Here is a 19,637-nt window from a genome sequence, read left to right as displayed (position 1 = left end):
GCCTATAAAACTAGGCTCATTTCTGCAGTGGCAGAGTCAGGGAACAGAAGCCTGGGTTCTGCCCCGTTCCTGGTGGCCCTGCTGTGCATGCCACTGACGCCCCTTGTGTATGGTGTCACATGCATGTGGGCATGGCCCAATCGCTGGAGGGCCCATGCAAGCCCTCTAGAAAGCATTCCCAGTCAGCATTTGCTGCTGGCTGGGTGCATTTATTGCCCTCCCTCTCCCTCCAGCAAGGGAGAGAAAGCAAATTAAATGCACCCAGCCAGGAGGGCTTGCGCGACCCTTCCGTGGCTCAATCTTTGAATCCATCTGCTCAAAGGTGGCTCCACTCCTGCATTCATGCTAGTTGGGGATTTGGCTTTCCATCCACAGGGGCAGTCTTTCTGCAAACCAGCAATCACATGTGAAAGTTCAAGATCATCATCTGAATTTATTTTTTTCCCCTAGAGTCCTTAGCATGCTACATTAACCTGACAATGCTTAATCATATGTTCATCTTTTCACAAGACATTTTCATGCAGTTCACAGTTGTAATTGACTTTACATTGACATTATACATGTTTCCATCTAGCAATTTGAACAGAACAGCTTTTAAGGTGTCTCCAAAAAGTTTCCAAGCTGGAACAGTAAGGGAGCAGTTCACTCTTAGTCTTTCGTGGTGCTGGGTTTGAACACCAGAATGAGCATGGTCATGAAGTCAATAAGGTCCCTGTTTAGTCCTTTTGCCACTGAAATTATTTGCTTTCCAATTTCTTTTTATCCTGAGGAGTCCTCTCTTTGAACACTGCATTCAAGTACAACGTCTCAACATTCCCAGTTGTCTAAAAGGCAAAACTCATTTAATCCATTTTAAATCTTCCACAGTCCCAGATTTCTCAAGGTTATGCTTAAAATTATGGTAGACTTTTTTCCTCTTTTCCCTAATAAACATTCAGCACTAAAGCCATGAAGTAATAGCTATTTGGCATTTTCCAGTGAAGTGCAAGAAATAAAATAAGTTATGTCTTTATTGCTAAAGGATAGGAACAAGCAGAGTCACTATTTATACAGCTGCAAGGGCCATCACTCCTGCCTCTTGATGCCCAGAATTTCTGACACATTGCAAAATATCATACAGGAAATTGTCATTCTAGGAAGAGGTGTTGAGTATTCTAGAGTCTGAGGAGTCAGACCTTTCATCATAGTCATCTTCTGTATAAATAGGTTGTTTTGACACTATTGGGCACCCATCATCTGGGATTGAGATCCTAGGATCTTCTGATGGGCGCGTAGGAAGGACAGGAGAACTTCGGAAGACACTGGTAGAATTAGTAGAGAAAGGGCTGACATACTGAGACCTCAGCTGGTACTGCTGCTGTAGTGTCATGGTGTTCCACAAAGTAACATCATTAGGTAGGAATGGACTGGACTGGTTTCTTGCCAAAGTATTCCGCAACATCAGTGGATACCGGGGTGGCTGTGGGAATGGGTGCTGTAAGGGGACAGCCAATGGACTTGGAACAACGTTACTGCTATCTGCAGAAAACCTCAGTGTGTCTGGCACTCTAAATGCAGACCCCACAGACCACTTTGATGAAGAAATAGGGTAGGAGCTCAGAGTGTGTTCAAAAAGGTGGCCATTGGAAGGCAAAACCAGACCTTCCGATTCTGCAGAAGTTCTATCTCCCCCAGCTATGGAGGACCTGCTTGACAGGAGGACCTCAACGGCACTCACCAGGTCGCCTCCACAGCCTTTCAGGATTAATTCAAGCACTGTTGGCTTTTGGTTGGGGAAGATCTTTTTTAACACTTCAAGGGGTGGCCGGTTGGCTTTCAAGCCAAAAGGCAGTGAAACTGTCCCCGAGGGACCTTCAATCAGGAGATGGTTTTGCTCTGGTTGGTACTTGGGACTCTCAGGCCTGCTGTCATTGCTCCCACTGTTTTTCTGGACTGCATAACCACCTTCGTGCACAGAAACAATCTCAGGGCTTTCAGGAGTGAAACTGCTCTTGGCCTTTGTCACATCCGGGGAACTCCTTTGGTCCGTGTCCTTGTCACTGTAGGTCTCAGTGCTGTCTCCTCCACTGGCATCACCCAATCGCTCTTCAGTCATGTCTGTAAAATAGAGGACAAAAAGGTTAGCTCTTGCAGTGAGCACAGTTAGTATGCTTCTCAAATAGCTCTGCTAGTGAGTATACTTTGCATGCCATAAGTAGGAGAACAGAGGAACGGCTATCTCACAAAGAGAAACCCAGACAATCTGCTTCACTTAATATGATAGACCCGAAAGAAGTGGTCTGTTCTAGATTTTTGCAAGTTTAATTTTAGTTATTTTAAAGTAATTTTAATCATTTTAGTTGTATTTTTATTCTGATTATAAGTCACTTTGGGCACTCTCCAAGTGGAAAGGCAGAATTAACATTCCTTAATTATTAAAGGAGCTATTTTATAACAGAGTCAGACCAGTGGCCCATCTGATCCAATATTTTCTGCTCTGACTTGCAACAGCTCTTAGGTATTTCCAAGACCTGATACTTTTAACTGGAGATGCCAAGAAGCAAACACAGGACCGAAAAGAGCGAAGAGTGTCCTCTAGCATGGAGCCATAGCAAGGATTTGTGTTCACTCTGCACATTAAAAAAAGAAATTAGCATTCTCTAAGAGGAAGAAATGAGCTGAATCAAACTAACTCACATATGTTGGCTCTTCTTGTATAATTTATTCTGCTTCTCTAATGTGGAATGACAAAAAGCTGTACAGGGGAATAGAGCACCATCACCTGATCTCTAGAAATCCAAGGGTGGCCCCCACCATGACCACCAACAAATCTTTAGGATTTTACCAACAGGGCCCACTCCTCTTCAGGGCTATTTTTGCAATTAATCAGTTCTAGAAACTTGCTTTACAACCAATAATAAAACAGTGATTTTAGGATGTTGAATTCTGTGCCTATTACTAAATTCTACTCTTCAACAGCACTTGCACAATGACCGGAGATGGAATACAAGGAAACCAGAGTCCTCATCTGCCAATGCCATCCATACCCATTACTCCAGACTACCACCACCTCCTCCACCCTACCCCACTACAATACTGTTTTGCAGAATCATACAGTTGGGAATTAGATAATCAAAAACCCTAAAAGCATCCCAAATCTCCCCAGCCAAATGTATGAATTAACAAAAAAAATCTTCCTTTCCCCCCTAAACATTTAGACTGTTATAGCTACAATTCATACATCAGTAACGCTAGAAGATTTTCAGCCCATTAGGTTTCCAACAGGTCTGAAATCAACTGATCTGGTTTGTGGATCAGTTTATTAATCACATTAAATATTCCTTTGTTACTGACATTTCAGGGTTGACTTTAAAAAATCAGGCCAATTGGGTGTCTAAGCAAGGATCGGAGCTCAATCTGAGGCACCCAGTTCGGAAAACTAACATCCAATTGAATCTGTTTTACATGTTAGTACTGTATTTACCTGAATCCAAGACTATGTTTCTTCAAAGCGTTTTTGATATTAGAAATCAGGAGTTCATCTTAAATTCAGAGACATGTTCCTTTTGAGTAAATGCAGGTATAATCTGTATTTAACCTGTACTTTTTAAGGGGGTCACCTTAAATTCAAAGTTGTCTTTGATTCTGGTAAATACAGTATTCTAGTTGTCTTTGTTGTCTTTGATTCTGGTAAATACAGTATTCTCAATCCTAGACATACTAAAAGTCTCTTTGGCTTTCTCTGCCCCTTCAGTTTTACTTATGTCTTTGTAGTGTTTATCCAACAAAACAAATAAACACAGTACCTTCATGAATTGCTACCCTGTGCTCATCCTATCTTTTTTCATTTATTTGATTGTTCTGTGCAGCTCATTAAATCAAACATTTCCATAGCAAAACCACAGACAACAGGTGGTTTTTTTTTATGTTCTCCCATATAGGAACATAGGAAGCTGCCATATACTGAGTCAGACCATTGGTCTATCTAGCTCAGTATTGTCTTCACAGACAGGCAGCTGCTTCTCCAAGGTTTCAGGCAGGAATCTCTCTCTCATCCCTATCTTGGAGAAACCAGGGAGGGAACTTGGAACCTTCTGCTCTTCCCAGAGCGGCTCCATCCCCTGAGGGGAATATCTTGCAGTGCTCACACTTCTAATCTCCCATTCATATGCAGCCAGGGTGGACCCTGCTTAGCTAAGGGGACAAGTCATGCTTGCTATCACAAGGCCAGCTCTCCTCCTTAATATATTCCTTAATGAAGTCATGAATTCGGGGGCTTGTATCTTGATGCATGTGCAATAAGCATTCAATAGCACCTACTGAACACCCAAGGAATAAAAGCAAAGAAACATCATGTCCCTGCAGAGACAGGTTCAATTGCATTATATGCCACTGAGCAGAGGGCTATTATTAGAATGGTCCACAACTAGGGATGTACAGAACCAGTTCATGACTGAACTGCACCGCCATGGACCAGGCTCGTTTGAGCAGTTTGGTTGTGAACTGCTTCAAACCAATTCAAGCTGGTTCATCGAACTGACTAGTCAAGCCAATCAGTTTGGCCGAACCAGTTCACATACCCGCAGTTCAGTTCAGTAGAAATTCAGATAGAACTGCCCCAACCAATCCATGTGTACCCCTATACACAATCCCCTGCAGGCTTATGCATTATTTCTATTGTAGTTAGTTGGGGGGGGGCAGTAGGTAGGTAACTGTTCTTAAATGTTAGGTAGCCATATTTCTCCAAAATTCTCATGGCTGGTAAAATAATCATCTTTATTAGAACACTCAGTAATTCACAATGCACTACACAAGCTTTCATTTTACACTGAACTCATCCTTAGGCTGGATATTCAAGAACATAAGAATGGAAATTGTAAATCTGTCTGAGAGAGTCCATGATCTTAAGCCCCACTTATTCTTGGTCTGCAGATTTTTTCAGAATTAAGATGGAAAATGAGGCTGCTCTTGTAGACTTAAATAGGACCTTGTTATAGTGACAGGAAGGGTTTGCATTCATATGTAAGCATATGTAAGTACAGTAGAGTTACAGTAAAATTCTATGTTTGTTGTGTATGTATCAAGGGATGCAGTAATTTCCCTTATGCAAAAACTTGAAACTGGGCACTTACAAATTTGGCATCCTGTGTTCCACAATCCTTGCTAAATGCAACACCTTGAACTGTGCTGAAAAGAGCCAACAAGAGCTGCTCCTCTTTTTGAGAAGCAGCAGGCTAGCCTACAGGAGTGCTCAGAGACATTTGATTGATGAAGATGTGTTCCTCCCCTCCCCTCATGCTGTTCAGGAGAAAGTGCTGACTAGCTGGCGGGGAAGAATTTCTCATCAATGCTCTTTGATTGTATTTTGCAAACAAAATGCCTGTTGCCTGGTAACATTTCACTTGAGCCTGACCTTCCCCAAAAGTTATTGCTATCAGATTCGATTTACACTGTCCTCCTGTGATTACTGTAATCTTTTAAACTAGAGCGTTCATATATCAGTGGGGGGGGGAGTGTGCAAGTCAATAGTGCTTCTATCCATCAGATTTATAAGCTTCCTACAGCCAGAAGAGTTTGTTTCTGTTTCACAAGGGGTGGGAGATGAATTTCAAGCCATTTTCCTCCTAATGCAGCCAAAAATCTCCAGAGGCTCCTGGCCCTTATCAACACCTTTCTTAAAGTAATGGAGAGGCCAATATGGCCCTCAGAGGTTGTATTGTCTGGAATGCAAGACCCGCTCAGCTGGTTATGATGGCGAGTCTCATATGATTGTTTGAGACTAATTAATAGAGGCCACGGGGAATCTTGAGGGCGAATCCAGCAGCAGGTACTGCTGGAGACAAGGGAGCAGAAAGATCTAAGCAGGTTTCAGGACAGACTACATCCAGAAGGGTTATTGGCAGAGAACTAGGAAACTAAGTCAGTGAGCTTTACAGACCACAGGGACGACCGAGTCAAAGTTATGCACATTTCAACAGAAGGGCTAAGCATGTGCTTATATTTCTCATATTAAGATGGTATTTAACAGTTCTTATATCTGGTTGGGTGTCTGCCAGTCTGATTAAGCTATTAATCCTAATGAAGTCAATTAAGAAAGGAAAGTTTCTAAGGGTTCTTTTAAACTGTGCAGTATGATGATGACGATTACTCACCAGAGCAACTATAATACAATCTCCTTGGAGTAATATGCTATGTATATAGTCCAATGTATAAAGCACAGTACTTTGATTTCAGCAGGTGTTTATATGACATCTCACTAACTGCTATTAATTCTTAATCTCCAGGGATACCATTCTCAAGATGAGATGCTTTATGATGTAAAGACACTACCTGGCTGGCCAGCCCAAGCAGACTAACTAACATTTGGTGGAAATCAATTAGGTGATGGCCAAGCAAAAAGTCACAAGTGTTAAACAAACTTTCAAATTCTCCAGAACTCTTAATTTTTTAAAAAACCGACTGTTAAGCAAAGCAAAAAAGGGAGGGATGGTTGGTGGGCATTGCATAACTCTAAAAGTCTGCAGTTTATAATAGTTTGAGCTATAAGATGAATTAAGCAGATTCATGTTGATCAAAAGCTTGTTTAATATGTTTTGTTTTGGTTGATTTTAGTAGATTATGGCTTTTGATTCTGTTCTAGGTGGACTATCACAGTCAGATGGCTACCTACAATTTCAATTTTTAAAGTAACTTCTGTGGGTTAGGACTTGTCTAAATCCAGTGACTTTGCCTGATGTATATAAAATTGTTGAGAGAGCCTCATAGTCCAAGAATAATTACAATCACAATTATGCCATTTCTCAGGAAACAAAGTGCTACACATGTGTGCACGCACACACACACACAATCACAACATCCTTCTAAATTTCACATATCTCCTTTAAGTCCAAAGCACAGACACAGCAGAATGTGTAGCTGTGCTTACCTAATGTTAATATATTTTGATAATTCAAAAAAAATTTTTTTTAAGTTGAAACTCAGGAAGAGACTAATTTTTCATATATACTTGAAATTTGAGGTATTCTGAGCATTACATTGAACACCACATATAACTATTTAGAATACTAAATGATAATATAATAAAAATATGCCTGTGTATGCAAGCTTGAAAAAATATGAGGGAAATTGTGATCTCTCTGCAGAGCTTCCCTTCGGCCCTTGGATTCCACCCAGCCCAGCCCCGACAATCGGACTGAATGTTCTTAAAGTCTCTTGGAAAGTAACTTGGAATGTTTTAAAGAAGATTGGAAACCATTCTTATTATACCTAAAGAACTATTTTTCTAATATTGATTTTTCAACAGGGTTTGAAATTTAGTAATATTAGCAGGTTGAGTAGAGTAAAATCGAGTTTGTAAGGTATAGGATATATGTTTTGAATTACTATAGCAATGGTTGAATTGTATAGTTAGTGATTTGCACGGATTGGTGAGCAGGAAGTCCACATTTGTTTAATTGGATGTAACGAGATTGTTAAGATATTGTAAAAATCAATTAAAAATTTAAAAGCAAAAAGAATGTTCTTAAAGTCACATCACCCTTTTAAGGGGATGAAAAGTAAAGTGTGCAGTCAAGTCGATTTCAACTCCTGGCGCCCACAGAGCCCTGTGGTTTTCTTTGGTAGAATAAGTAGAGGTTTACCATTGTCTCCTCCCATGCAGTATGAGATGATGCTTTTCAGCATCTTCCTATATCACTGCTGCCTGATATAAAGGTTTCCTAAGTTCTGGGAAACATACCAGCTGCCCTTACTATCTTACTCACATATCTCTGTGTAGGAAGCAATTGGTTGTGATTAATTTCCCCTTAAAATCAGGGGCAAAAGCTTAGTAACTGCAAAAGAAAAAGAAGAAAAAGTCTGACTTTTTTCTGAAACCAAATGCCCAGTTTCTCCCATAAAAAGGAAGGAAACCCATGGACTCAGGATCCCAGAATCCTCAGTGGAGGATTTGGAAACTATGGAGACAAGAACTGCTAGCCACCTCTAACCGGAGGAATAGAGCTTCTAGAATAGCAATGGCCAACCTGAGGCTCTCCAGTGGTTGTTGGAAGACTATACCTTCCAACATCCCCAGCTGCAACTCCCATAATCCCCAACCACAAATTGTAATTGGGGATTATGGGAGTTGTGGTGACTGGGGATTATAGGAGCTGTGTCGCCCAATAGCAGCTGGAAAGCTTCATCTTGCCCACCTCTAATCTGGATGTTAGGCACTCCATTATAAGAGGCTTCCACTGTTAGGACTCAGTCAGGAAGGAGGAGGAGAGATTCCACTGCTGCCAGTCGGCAGTTTTTGCACCAATGCGAGCTTCCTTCCTTAGGCAAATAGGGAGACCCGGATCGTATCAGGACGGTAGCAAGGCAGCACTAGAAGAAAACTGAGTGGGCCCAGAAGGGGCAAAGTCCATGGTTTGTGTGCCCCACCTTAGATTTCTGAAACCGAGATGGGGGGGGCAGGTGGGGAACAGAGGACTTCTGAGGGTCTCTTGCCTACTTTTGTACCCTCCCCCCCTTGAGTAAACAAGAGTCAAGGCCAACAACGTGCCTAACTCCACATTGTTTGGCCCCAGCCTTCGCCGTGCTTTTCCTCCGCCAAACCTCCGCGCTTTCCTTGTGGGTCATTGAAGGCGAGGCCACCAAACGCCTTTAAGAAGAGTCCCTCTCCGACGGCATAAATGCGGGTGCGGACTCTAGTTCCACTGGGTGGTCAGCGGCCACGTCCTCCTCCCCGCAAGGACGTGAGCTCCGAATCGCAGACTGCGTTGACGAGGAGCTTTCTGGCGGCGGCTTAAAACTAGTCAGTGGTTTCCGCAAGAAGTGGTGTAAACTGCGATGGTTCGTGGGGCCGATTGAAAACCCGCAGCTGAAATCCTTGCCTCCTAAGGCAAATGCAGCATGTTCTCCCACCCACCCCGCTTTTTTTTTTAGCCACACAGATGCAACTTATAGGGCTGTAATGCGGCAATAAAACAGGAAAGAAGGCATCGGAAATGTGACCCCCGCGCGCCGTGCTTACAGCGTAGGGACTGCGTTGTCAGGACACAGGCAGTACGGAAGGACACTTAAGGGACGCGCCGCCGTGACACTGTGGTAGCATGCCACCTGGAAAGCCACGCCGGGCGGGAATGAGCTCGGATCTGCCGCCCATTCGGACACGAAATCCGGTCAACAGAAGAGCCCTCCTCCCTTTTCAAGTCATGCGATTCCAGTGAGGCCACAGTTAGTCCGGATTGCTGTCGAAGGCTGCCTGCCTCAGTGACTCAGGAGCAGTCCCATTGGAGTTCATGGGAGAAGAGAGTCACTAACTTGTCCTCTTAGTTTCAATGGGGCTGCTCCTGAGGCTGGCGGGCAGCTGGAGACGGCATCCTAAGCACACGGATTTGGAAGCCTCGCCGAACACAATGGGACTTCCTTCCAAACTCTGTGCTGTAAGGGCGTTCTTTAAACTTTACACTTGGGGAGGCATCCAAATGAATTGTGGGCCGAACAGGTATGTCCTAGGGCAGCTAGGCACGTAAAACTGCAACCCTCCTATCCCGAGTCAGGCGCGCTCAAACTCATTCATCAAAAACCAGCACCAGCAGCCGTTCGTTAAGCCCTAAGGGCCTGAAAGAAACGGAGGGCGATTAAATCTGCAGCCTAAATCCGGGCTCGCTGGAGGAAACGACTCTGAAAGAGGCGCAGCCTTGTGGTGGCCTGTTTGGGTGATTCCTCTGCGAATAAGTCTGGGAAGAGAGTTCTCAACGCCTAGCCGGCCCCACGTTGTTTCCACGAAATGCAGTAGCGCCTTTAGTCACTGTCCGAGCTTACTCCGGGCAAGGCCTCTCGCTTTCTGTAGGATTTCCTTCCAGGTAAGAATTGCAGCCTTCCTCGCCCAAGACTCAAGTCTCAATGCAGCGCAATTCTGTGCGTGACTCCTCCGGAGCAAGTCTCACTGAGTTCAGTGGGGCTGACTCTCCAGTTAGTGCATAGGAGGGGCTGCAACCTCAAGTCTGCCACACACCTGCCTGTTCTGTTTACACCTCCGCCGCTGCCTTTTCGGCAACACACGATCGCACAGGCGCACACACCCATAGCCACACCCAAGGAGGCTCAGGCCAGGCCCGTTCCCGGATGAGAACAGCAGCAGACCTCCCCTGCGCGCACGTCAAGCGATGTTTCCCGGAACCACCCCGCGGGGTTGGCCCGTGGTGCGCTTGTTGTAGCCTCTGCCCCAGACTCCAAGCAAAGGGAATTCCTTGCCCCTGGATCGCCCTTCTTGCTCGCTCCTCTCTCTGGGAATGAAGAATCAGACAGGGGAAGGAGAGAGGAGCCGCCCTTTCCCAAGGGCCTAGTGGAACAGGACCAGATTGGGCGGCTCCTAGAACATGTTTCCCGCTACAGCCCACCAGGAAAAAGGCTTTCGATAAAGTCATGGTTAAGGAAGATAGGTTCCCAACGCACACACCCCATTCAAAAGCAACAGCTTCCATTCATTTCAGGGCAGCCTCCGCGGGCAGAAGGGCACCGCCCAAGGCAGCCTCTGCGATTCGCAAGCGAGGTCAGGCTGCTCCGGTTCCACACAGACGGTTCTTCCTTGGAGTCAGAAGGTGCTTAGTTTCTCGCGACCGCTTCAAAAGAGGGGACTTCGAACAGTATTACAGGGGGCCGGGGCCCTCCTCTGCACGGCTGAAGGCGGGTGCACTTTCCCTCCCGTAGGTCTCGTGGTCGTGGATGCCATTGTAGCTGATCTCCAAAGCAGTGCAGTTCTGACTTGGTTTAATACAAATTAATCCGGAATCAAGCGTCGGACTTGACCAGTTGATTTACTCCATGCAGCTCAGCAAAACAAGATCAAAAACAAAAACACGCACAGGACGTTTTCTTACCATACTCGAAAAACACGCATACAGTTCGTAGGGTGCAGAAAGCACCCCACGAACTGCACACTGCCTGCGCGCTACTTTTCAGTGGACTCTCAGATGCTGGAAGGAGTGTTTATTTAAACCCACGCTCCACTACTTCTCAGGCCCAGGACCACCGTTTTCTGCTACCTATCCTGCATCCCCAACATCCACACGTGACACAAATTTATTTATTGCCAGCCTGTGGACACGGTCCTGTTCTGTTTTCACTGCACTCCAGCGCCTTCAGTCTAATCGGCTGCAAAAGTTTTCCTTTCTCCAGAAGAAAACGGTATAACTCAAGCCAAAAATGGGCATCTGGGATTGGATGCGGCAGTTCCGAGGTGATACGTTCGTTCTTTTTCTTTCCAGAAAGGTGGAAACTCTGCTGAGCCGATTCCCCTTCTCTCTTTCTATTGTTTGGAGCAGGATCAAAATGCCGATGGAAAGATCTCGAAAGAATCTATTCCCCACACAGACGCGCATCCCAATTAATTCGGCTTTATTAAATAAACAAAACCCTCCAAGTTGCTAAGGGAGTCAAGACTGGTCTTCACAAATGTAGTTGCTTTTAATGAAGCCTGTTGACCATTCTGAAGATATACTTCGGTTGAACTGGTTTGTGAAAAGAAATGAGTGTTACCTGGAAACCCATGTCTGTTCTTTAAAAGTTCAGCGGGGTGTGTGAGTCCTAATACAGTTGTGTACGCCGATCCTATGTATATTTACTCAGAAGTAAATACCAGAGTCTAACGGGGCTATCTCCCAAGTAAGTGTCCATACAGGATGGGTCCATATACCATTTATATTCGTTTCACTTTCCTCTCCATCAAAACAATTAGAGCTGCATTACAGGATTAAAGGCCTACTTGTGTTGTTGCAATAAGGGAAGGGAAGAGAGAGAGAATTATACATGCTATCAAACACGAGAAAGGTTGCCTATTTTATTTTACTCTTTAATTCACAATGTAAAAGCCAACAAGGAAATATAATGACTAACTTGTGCTAATGAAGGCAAGCTGGAGCAATGGACAACACCAAGAAAGCTCCAGTAAATATAACTTAAAATAGATACTTTCTCGACTTTTTTTTCCCCCCGTGTCTCCTTTTTCAATTGAGGCGCAAACATTATTTCTGCCAGCTGTCCTATATTAAGCGGGTCACGTTGAAACCTGCTATAGTTTGTGTGGCCTCGGTCCCGTGAGGATTTAAACAGGTGTTTAGCATTATGCAAGTGTACTCGACAACCCAGGCTCAGTTGAGCCACATAAAACGATGATGAGGAAGGTTCGCTTTCCTGATTAAACTGATAGGGGGGCAAGGAGGGAGACGACTACTGAAATGTTCGCTCAGAAGTCCCTGCCTCCTAGGGTGTTCCAGTTGCCGGAATTTTTACCACCAATAATTTTACTGAAGGCGATTACGGCGCAGTCAGCTCCTTAGGAACCACTGCTGAGTCTGCAGATGAACACATATATAAACACTCCACTCTGGGGTTCTGGTGGATTTTCCAAGCTGCTCTTCTGGGCTCGTTTCCATCATTTCTTCTGCCACTGCGGAATCTCGGACTGCCTCGAAGGAGACTGTATTCAGTGGCTGCTGAGTACACCAGATTTCTCCGCTCAGCATTAGATACTCCCGGATACAAAACTACTTCTCCGCTTTTTGTACTGTTCGGGGATTTGCGGCCCGAGCTCTTCTTCTTCTTCTTGGTTTCCTGAGACGATGCAAGGGAAACATCTCGCTCTTTTAAAAAGCCACCCCAAATGTTTGGATTCAATCATACCCCCCCCCTGGCCCCTAAACATATTTGAAAGAAAGACCCATTAACTGCAGCGAAATCTACTGCCACTAACAACCCGATCCTCGAATGCAGTTAGGCGCGCCTAACTCTGCACAAGATCAGACTGCGTGTGCGGCAGCCATCCTTGCAGACATTTACCCCCCTAGGAGTCAGTTCTATTTAACTCGATAGAACTTACTTCTCAGTAAGCATATTTAGGCTATCATTCTTCATAAGCCACTTATTCAAGTTAGTTATTATTAAAATATTAGAAGCAGGGTGCACAGAAACGACTATATTCCGGAATAATTACCCCCGGGATCCCTTAATCACGATTTCTAATCAGATTAGTAGCCCCTATTTTTATTTTTATTTTTAAGGTGGGATACGGGGAGACGAATTCAGAGGAATCAAAGAAGTTCAAAGCGTTTTAGCGGCAACTAAACCGCATTAGGTGATTATTGAACGTGACGTGTACCTCGAAGACGGGTAGCAGCAGCAGGTTGAAGACCCCTTCAGAACAACTGAACTTTAGTTAGAGATTTAGAGGCCTGTTTTCTAAGGAAGGCTTGCCATTATTTTCTTCCCTTCAGGTGGAGAAAAACATAACTTGCTTCTGAAGTTGCCAAGCGAAGGATGTAGTCATCATAGAGACGCCTCACCTGGCTTTCTATGGGTTGGCTACTAAATAAAATACACGCATCCGAGTCAATACGGTCATTTTTGTCCGCGATGTTTGACCAGTATGACCGCTATGCGCAATCAGTTACACCAAAAAGTCTCCCGGTGTAAGGCACCAGAGCGACCGACCGCAGGCTTCAGTCCAAGTAAGACTGGTTTGTGATTTCTCAAAAGGGTTGCCTTACTCGGGATTAAAGACTCTGTTCCGTTTACACGATCCTGTAATTTTCGATAGTTTATGAGTTCAGTCACCCAAAGAAAACAAGGGAATCATCCCTTTCCCAAACTAAATATACTTATATGAAGCGCTCTTACAACATGCTCACTCTGCCAGAACCCAGTTTTTCACTTCAGTCTGCTCCGACGTTTCAAGCTCAGGGAAATGATCCCTGGTTATGACCTTGGCACTTTGCCAATTCCTCTTGTTTTCTAACCCTAACCCCAAACAAAACCCACCAGCATCCAAGCCCTTGGATGGTAAGAATGTAAACCGGCCCAAAATAAGCTCTAAAGCGCTCAGATGGGTTCCTGAAACCGGCCAGAAAACATACGGCTCTCACACTTTTTAGTAGTAACACACACAAACAGCAGCTGTTCTGCTTCGTCGCAGAGGACCAGCAAAGTTATTGACATCTGTGCCAGAACATTTCAGGTCCACTCCCTCTGAAGAGACTTTGCATCTCCATCCATCCACCATCTATATAAATCCCGTGCCGCCTTTGGGACTGTGATTCGCACAGACGCCGCATATATTTAACCGCTACTACTGACCTCAAACGCTTTAAAGAGAATGTTGACTGCGTGGCAACCGGACATAGCAACTTAAGTCCAAGCGAGAGGATCAGGCCGGTCCTACGCGAGTTGAAGTAAGTCCCACTGCCGTCAAGCTAAGAGTGCATAAGAATGCAGCCTTTACACTCTGAATTTCACTTTGCCTGGATGGCGAGAATGATTGTGGTCCCCTCCCCTCCCCCTCATTTGTTAATACTTTGTAAAATCGACAAACATTTTTAAAACAACCGTTTAAAATGCTATTAATTTTAAAATAAACGGTTGTGCGAGCAACCTTCGGAAAATCCAGTTTGGAACCCTGACCAGGTAAGCGGAGGCCACAGACTACAGGTCTCTGAGGGCGGGATAATGGCGAGAGGTCTGACCCAGGGCTAGTTGGGGCCCTTCAGTGGCAGGGCTACCTGTGGAGCAGAGGGGGGCTATTTGTTTATTTTATTTTTATTTTTAGTCTTGGGTGGAACGTCCTCAGTTTTCATTCCTATCCCATGTTAAGAAACAACTCGTTGCGGAGCGCTCAGCTTTGCACTCGAGGCTATGTCCGCAGCGACAGAGTTGGGAAACCCAGAGGAGAAAGCCCGCAGGCGTCAGCAAACCGGTTGGAAATTCAGCCTCCCCAGTTAAGTCACGCGTTGCCCTCGGGGGAAATGTAGACAGATGCGAGGCTGGAGGCGATCAGTGCAGACGCACGATGATAACGGGAAACCGCTATACCACCATCAAGTTATACCACCTCTATAATCAGTCAGCGCCCAAAGCAAGACTCTTCCCTTTCCTCCTTGGCCTCACCTTACCTGGGTCATAGGAACATAGGAAGCTGCCATATACTGAGTCAGACCATTGGTCTATCTAGCTCAGTATTGTCTTCACAGATAGACAGCGGCTTCTCCAAGGTTGCAGGCAGGAATCTCTCTCAGCCCCATCTTGGAGAAGCCAGGGAGGGAACTTGGAACCTTCTGCTCTTCCCAAAGCAACTCCATCCCCTGAGGGGAAAATCTTTCAGTGCTCACACTTCTAGTCTCCCTTTCATATGCAACCAGGGCAGACCCTGCTTAGCTAAGGGGACAAGTCATGCTTGCTACCACAAGACCAGCTCTCCTCTCCTCTAGGTCTTAGGGGAAGCGGCCAGGAACTCTCTGTCGCCCCCGGGACTAAGTCAGGACGGCCCCCACTCGCACCTTAAGAATCCCGACAGTTCTGCTGACCGCCCAGATTAGGAAATTCGGGGCTTTGGTTCCACAAGTAGACCTAAAGGTTCAGAGTCTGTCCCTACCCCCACCCCACGCTTGTGCACTGGAGAATCGGAGCCTCGATTCCATCTCCAGAGAAGGAGACAACACACACTTGCCTCCAGTGAATCTTTGCCCCCAGGTGTCAGCGGAAACCACTTTCTCTCCCCCTCCCCGTCCCCCGCACGCTAACCCCGTGGCCTCCGAAACCTCCTTCCTCCCCAGGTCCAGGAAGGACCCAGCTCTCCCATTCACGCTGAGGTCTCCCATCGCCCGGGGCAAATTGCATCACTGTCCGCCGGATTCGAGGCAGAGTCAGAAGCGGCTCAGCCCGTTCATCCTTTTCAGTGGGATTCGGTTCAGCAAAAGGATTGGGCTGGAATAGAGTTTTCAGCCCGAAAGTGACTCGCAAGGAAGCCTCACCGATTTCCATTGAACTTACTTCCGAATAAGTAAGCCCATCACTTCTCCGATTGAGAGCTATTGGGGTTCAAAGCAACACCTCCCCATCTAAGAGCATCTCTCTCCCAGTCCAGCTGGGCAGGAGAGGGCAATAGTGAACTCAGCAGATGTTCAGAGTACCGCCGCCTGGATCACCGCTTCCCGAGTTCCTAGACTAAGTCCCGGCTTCAACGGATACAAACCCACACTCGGGAAACGGATTAGGTCTGCAGGAGAATGCCAAGCCAGACCCCTAAGAGAAGTGTACGAGGGGTGGGCTCCTTGGGAGACTCTGGTGCCAATCCGGGGCGCCCGCCCGCTCCCCTGGCAGCCCCACCTACCTGCTTTGGGCAGCGGCGAGGGCAGGACGGCGGCCGGCTGCTCCGAAGCCCAGCGCAGGGCGGCGGCTGCGGCCAGCTCCATCGGGGGCCGGTGCGGGGCGCTGCCGGGGCCCTCGGTGGGCACGACGACAGCGGCGGCGACGACAGCGGCTCCGGCTCCCGGGTGTCCCGGCGGCGTGGAGCCGGCCGAGGCGGGCGTCGGCGGTCCGGCTGGCAGCGCCCGCAGGGAGTCGGGGATGAGGCTCTCGAGGCTCTCGTTGGCCTGCTGGCGGCGCAGCGCCACCTGGGCGGCCATGACCCGCTGCCGCTCGATGATGAGGATGCACTTCTCGCAGGTGCAGTCCTTGAAGCGGCAGTAGCGCTTGTGGCCCTTCAGCCACGACAGCACGCCGTGGTTGCGGCAGCGCGCGCACTTGGGCGTCCGCTGCAGAGGCGCCCGGGCCGGCTGAGCCACCGGGCCGCCCATGTACAAGTAGGGCGAGCCGTAGCCGTTCATGGCGCGCCAGGCGGCAGGGCAGGCGCAGCCCCCCTCGGGCAGCCGCTAGGGCCGCCAGCCGCGCGCCAGCCTCATCCCCCGCCCTGTCGCTTCGCCAGCAGCGCCGCCGGGGCTCGCCGAAGGAGCCGCTGCGCGCCTGCTCGCTGGAGCTTGAGTGCAACTTGACTGGCGGCTGGCCGTGCGCTGCCTTTGCTTGCTTGCCCGCGCCTCACGCAGCTTCCCCGCCTCTCTGGCGACGCTCCTCCTCCTAGGAAGCCGCCGCGCTCCACTTCCCTCGTGGGCACCCAACAACGCCCGCCCTTTTGAGCCTCCTTGCTTCTCTCAGGAGACAGGATAGCGTGCCCATCCTTTCATTTCTCCCACCCCCTCCGTGAGGCAAGCGGGTGGACTCGCCCGCTTGCTGATTCTCCCCGGCCCGCCCCGCCCCCTAGAAGTAGCCCACCCCTCTCCTAGAAAGCTCGCTGTCCAGGCGGGGAGTGGGATGAGCGCATTTCAAGATGCGAAGAGGGAGGGGTGTTGAGTGAGACTGAGTGGCTGATCGGAGTGTATTTTTAACTCCACAACACGCTTGTTTAATAAGGGAAGCGGGATCTCTGTACTGGACATACTAAGCAGCGTAAGATGAATGCTGAGTTGGGTTTTTTCTTCCCCGCTCCTCCACAGACGCCTCTAATTCATTAGTTGAACGGAGTACAGGCACCAACCATTCCATTAAACTACGGAGCGCTAAACCCCAGGCGAAGGTACACAGCTTTTTGCCAAAACAAAGCCTTGCCATCCAAAACCAGTTGACATGTGCATCAAGCAGCCTCGGCTTCGTTGGGGTTTACCGTCCGATCCCCTCCATTTTTATTCAGTTCTCTTCTGTCGAGTTCAGTCTGTGGGATGCATTCCTAGCGAAACGTGCCTAGAAGCATGTCGCGATGCACCTGTGTCTTCTAAAAGAGTTGGGGCTCGAAAATAAAGGAAGGTTCCTACCGACGGGTTGCTTGCAAGCTATTGGCTGAATTTCCCACTCCTCCAAAACTTTGAAGATCAGGGATTGGTCTAGACGGAGACAGAACAAAGCTGTATAAAGCACTAAGAAAGCTCCTAGGTTTAACCCTTTCTCTTCCTTGACTTCTGTTGCTCTCTGAACCAGCAATCGCTTTGCTACAAAAGTCCCAGCCCTGTACATTGAGAGCCCGCTGCTTTGTTTAAGTAAATGTCCCTGTCACGGAGGCCCAAAGCCCTGTGCAGATGGCTGGCTGTCTCACCTTTGCTGAACAGGAAAAGACTTCTCAAAGGGTGATGTTTCAAGGTAGCATAATGTTTCACGAAGAAGCTGTTCCAGTAAGGGCAAAACCAGGAAAGTGGCCCAAAAAGTGCGTTGCTGGAGCGGGGGAAACGTTGGTGCAATAGCCGTACCATTCTTGCACCCTACACACCGGGGGCTTCGTCCTCAGATACCAACTGTGGCATTAGCCTTGCAGATTTCTCTAGGACTTCTCCAGGATGATTTACAAGCAGAATGTAAGCCTGTTTTTTTGCATACTAGAGAGCGGAAGGCAAAAGTGCAGTTTATCTGAAAGGTTCCACTCGTCCCTGAGGAAATATTTTCTGGCAAAATACATTTCTGGCAAAAGTCAAATTAAGTTACTTAAAAAAAAAAAAAAACCAACCACGACTGCTAATCAATTCTCCAAATACGCGGGAGGAAAGAATGTGAAATTATGCGATACATACATATAGACTATATGTTATTATATCATTAACTAATACTATAATTATGCACACGTGTTAATAAAATATACTTCGTACAATCCCGTGTTTCATATGGCTGCAAGTTTTAAAAATGTTCCGCAGGGATAGATAATATATACTTATACCCGATTCGGGCAGAACTTCCAATTTTTAACAATTTCAAGATTAGTGGAACGCTGGATTTTTTAGGTGAAGAAAGCAATCCCCCACCCAAACGGAAGATTAAACTTGGCTGGGGGGGGAGGAGGTTCTATTTTTTTACCGCATCTCCCGCCACCTTCTGTTCCTTTTATCTCACTTGTGACTATCCTCGGAGATAGTCATTTGTCATCTTCTCTTAGAAGCAAACAGGTCAGAGGAAGAATAGATTGGCTCCATAATTTGTACGTGTCCAAAACAACCCCCCCCCAATATTTATTTCGAAATACAGCCATTAGGAAAGGATAATACGGTTTGGGAGGACCGGTGCGCACCCGAAGTCTGTTTTGCAGGGGTTGGTAATAGACACCATTTGGCTTGATAGGTTAATCCTGTGGAATGGGGTAAGAGGAAGAACAAATCTCCTCAAATGAAGGACAGTTTCCTGAAACTGTTAGGTTGGCACAATTTAAATGGAGACATTTTGGAGCGGATCGATATGTGGCTTGGGGAAAGGCAGTGTCTGAACTGAAATTACTGCACCGAATCAAAGCAGGAGCCGCCCACTAGGCAAGTCACAAATCAACAGGCATGTCGGACTTAAATAAAAGCGACAATACGGGAGCAAAACGCTCTGAACTACCTCAACTATCGGCCCTCAAAAAAATAAAAAGAAAGGTGATGGGGGAAAAATCGTATGTTGGCAAAGGAAGAAATCTTTCCTTTAAGAGCCCTGGTGAGAGAGGAAGAGAGAGAATGAAGACGTCTGTGTTTTGTGTGTGTTCCCACTCCCAAATGAAATCCAGCCCTGATCCGAATCGCACTCTTTCGAAGCATGGCTGTTGAAATCCGCGGCTCTTTTGTCCGAGTATCCGCAAGACTGACCCATCCACACGTCTTTCCTTCAGTGGGTCCAGAGTTAAAAGGGAGGGAGGCGAGCCAGTAGCCCCGGGGCGTCTCTCTCTCTCTCTCTCTCGACGGGCATTCAAAGGCATTCTTAAGAAGCGAGCGGGGCGGAGGGATGTGGGGGGCGGGGTGGGGGTGAGATCCTTCTTTTTACTCGAGCCGAGCTTGCAGCCCCCGGCCGTTTGCTCTGGTGAGGCGGCGATTCCTTTTTCTCCTCTTTGGATGGGA

The 19,637-nt window shown here is 47.0% G+C and overlaps 1 protein-coding gene across 1 annotated transcript; it reads right to left on the bottom strand.

Moving 5' to 3' along the window:
* Nucleotides 1-413: 413 nt before the first annotated feature.
* Nucleotides 414-16,954, bottom strand: DMRT3 (doublesex and mab-3 related transcription factor 3). The gene is made up of 2 exons (XM_053289007.1): nucleotides 16,127-16,954; nucleotides 414-2,097 (listed from the first exon to the last, which is right to left on the bottom strand). Exons 1-2 carry the CDS (start codon nucleotides 16,620-16,622, stop codon nucleotides 1,133-1,135), a joined length of 1,461 nt encoding a protein of 486 aa, XP_053144982.1. The 5' UTR covers nucleotides 16,623-16,954; the 3' UTR covers nucleotides 414-1,132.
* Nucleotides 16,955-19,637: the final 2,683 nt, after the last annotated feature.

Source organism: Hemicordylus capensis, chromosome 2 (assembly GCF_027244095.1).
Source record: "Hemicordylus capensis ecotype Gifberg chromosome 2, rHemCap1.1.pri, whole genome shotgun sequence".
Taxonomy (NCBI): Eukaryota; Metazoa; Chordata; class Lepidosauria; order Squamata; family Cordylidae; genus Hemicordylus; species Hemicordylus capensis.
The sequence above is the reverse complement of the archived record's forward strand: the minus strand, read 5'-3'. Positions and strand labels throughout refer to the sequence as shown.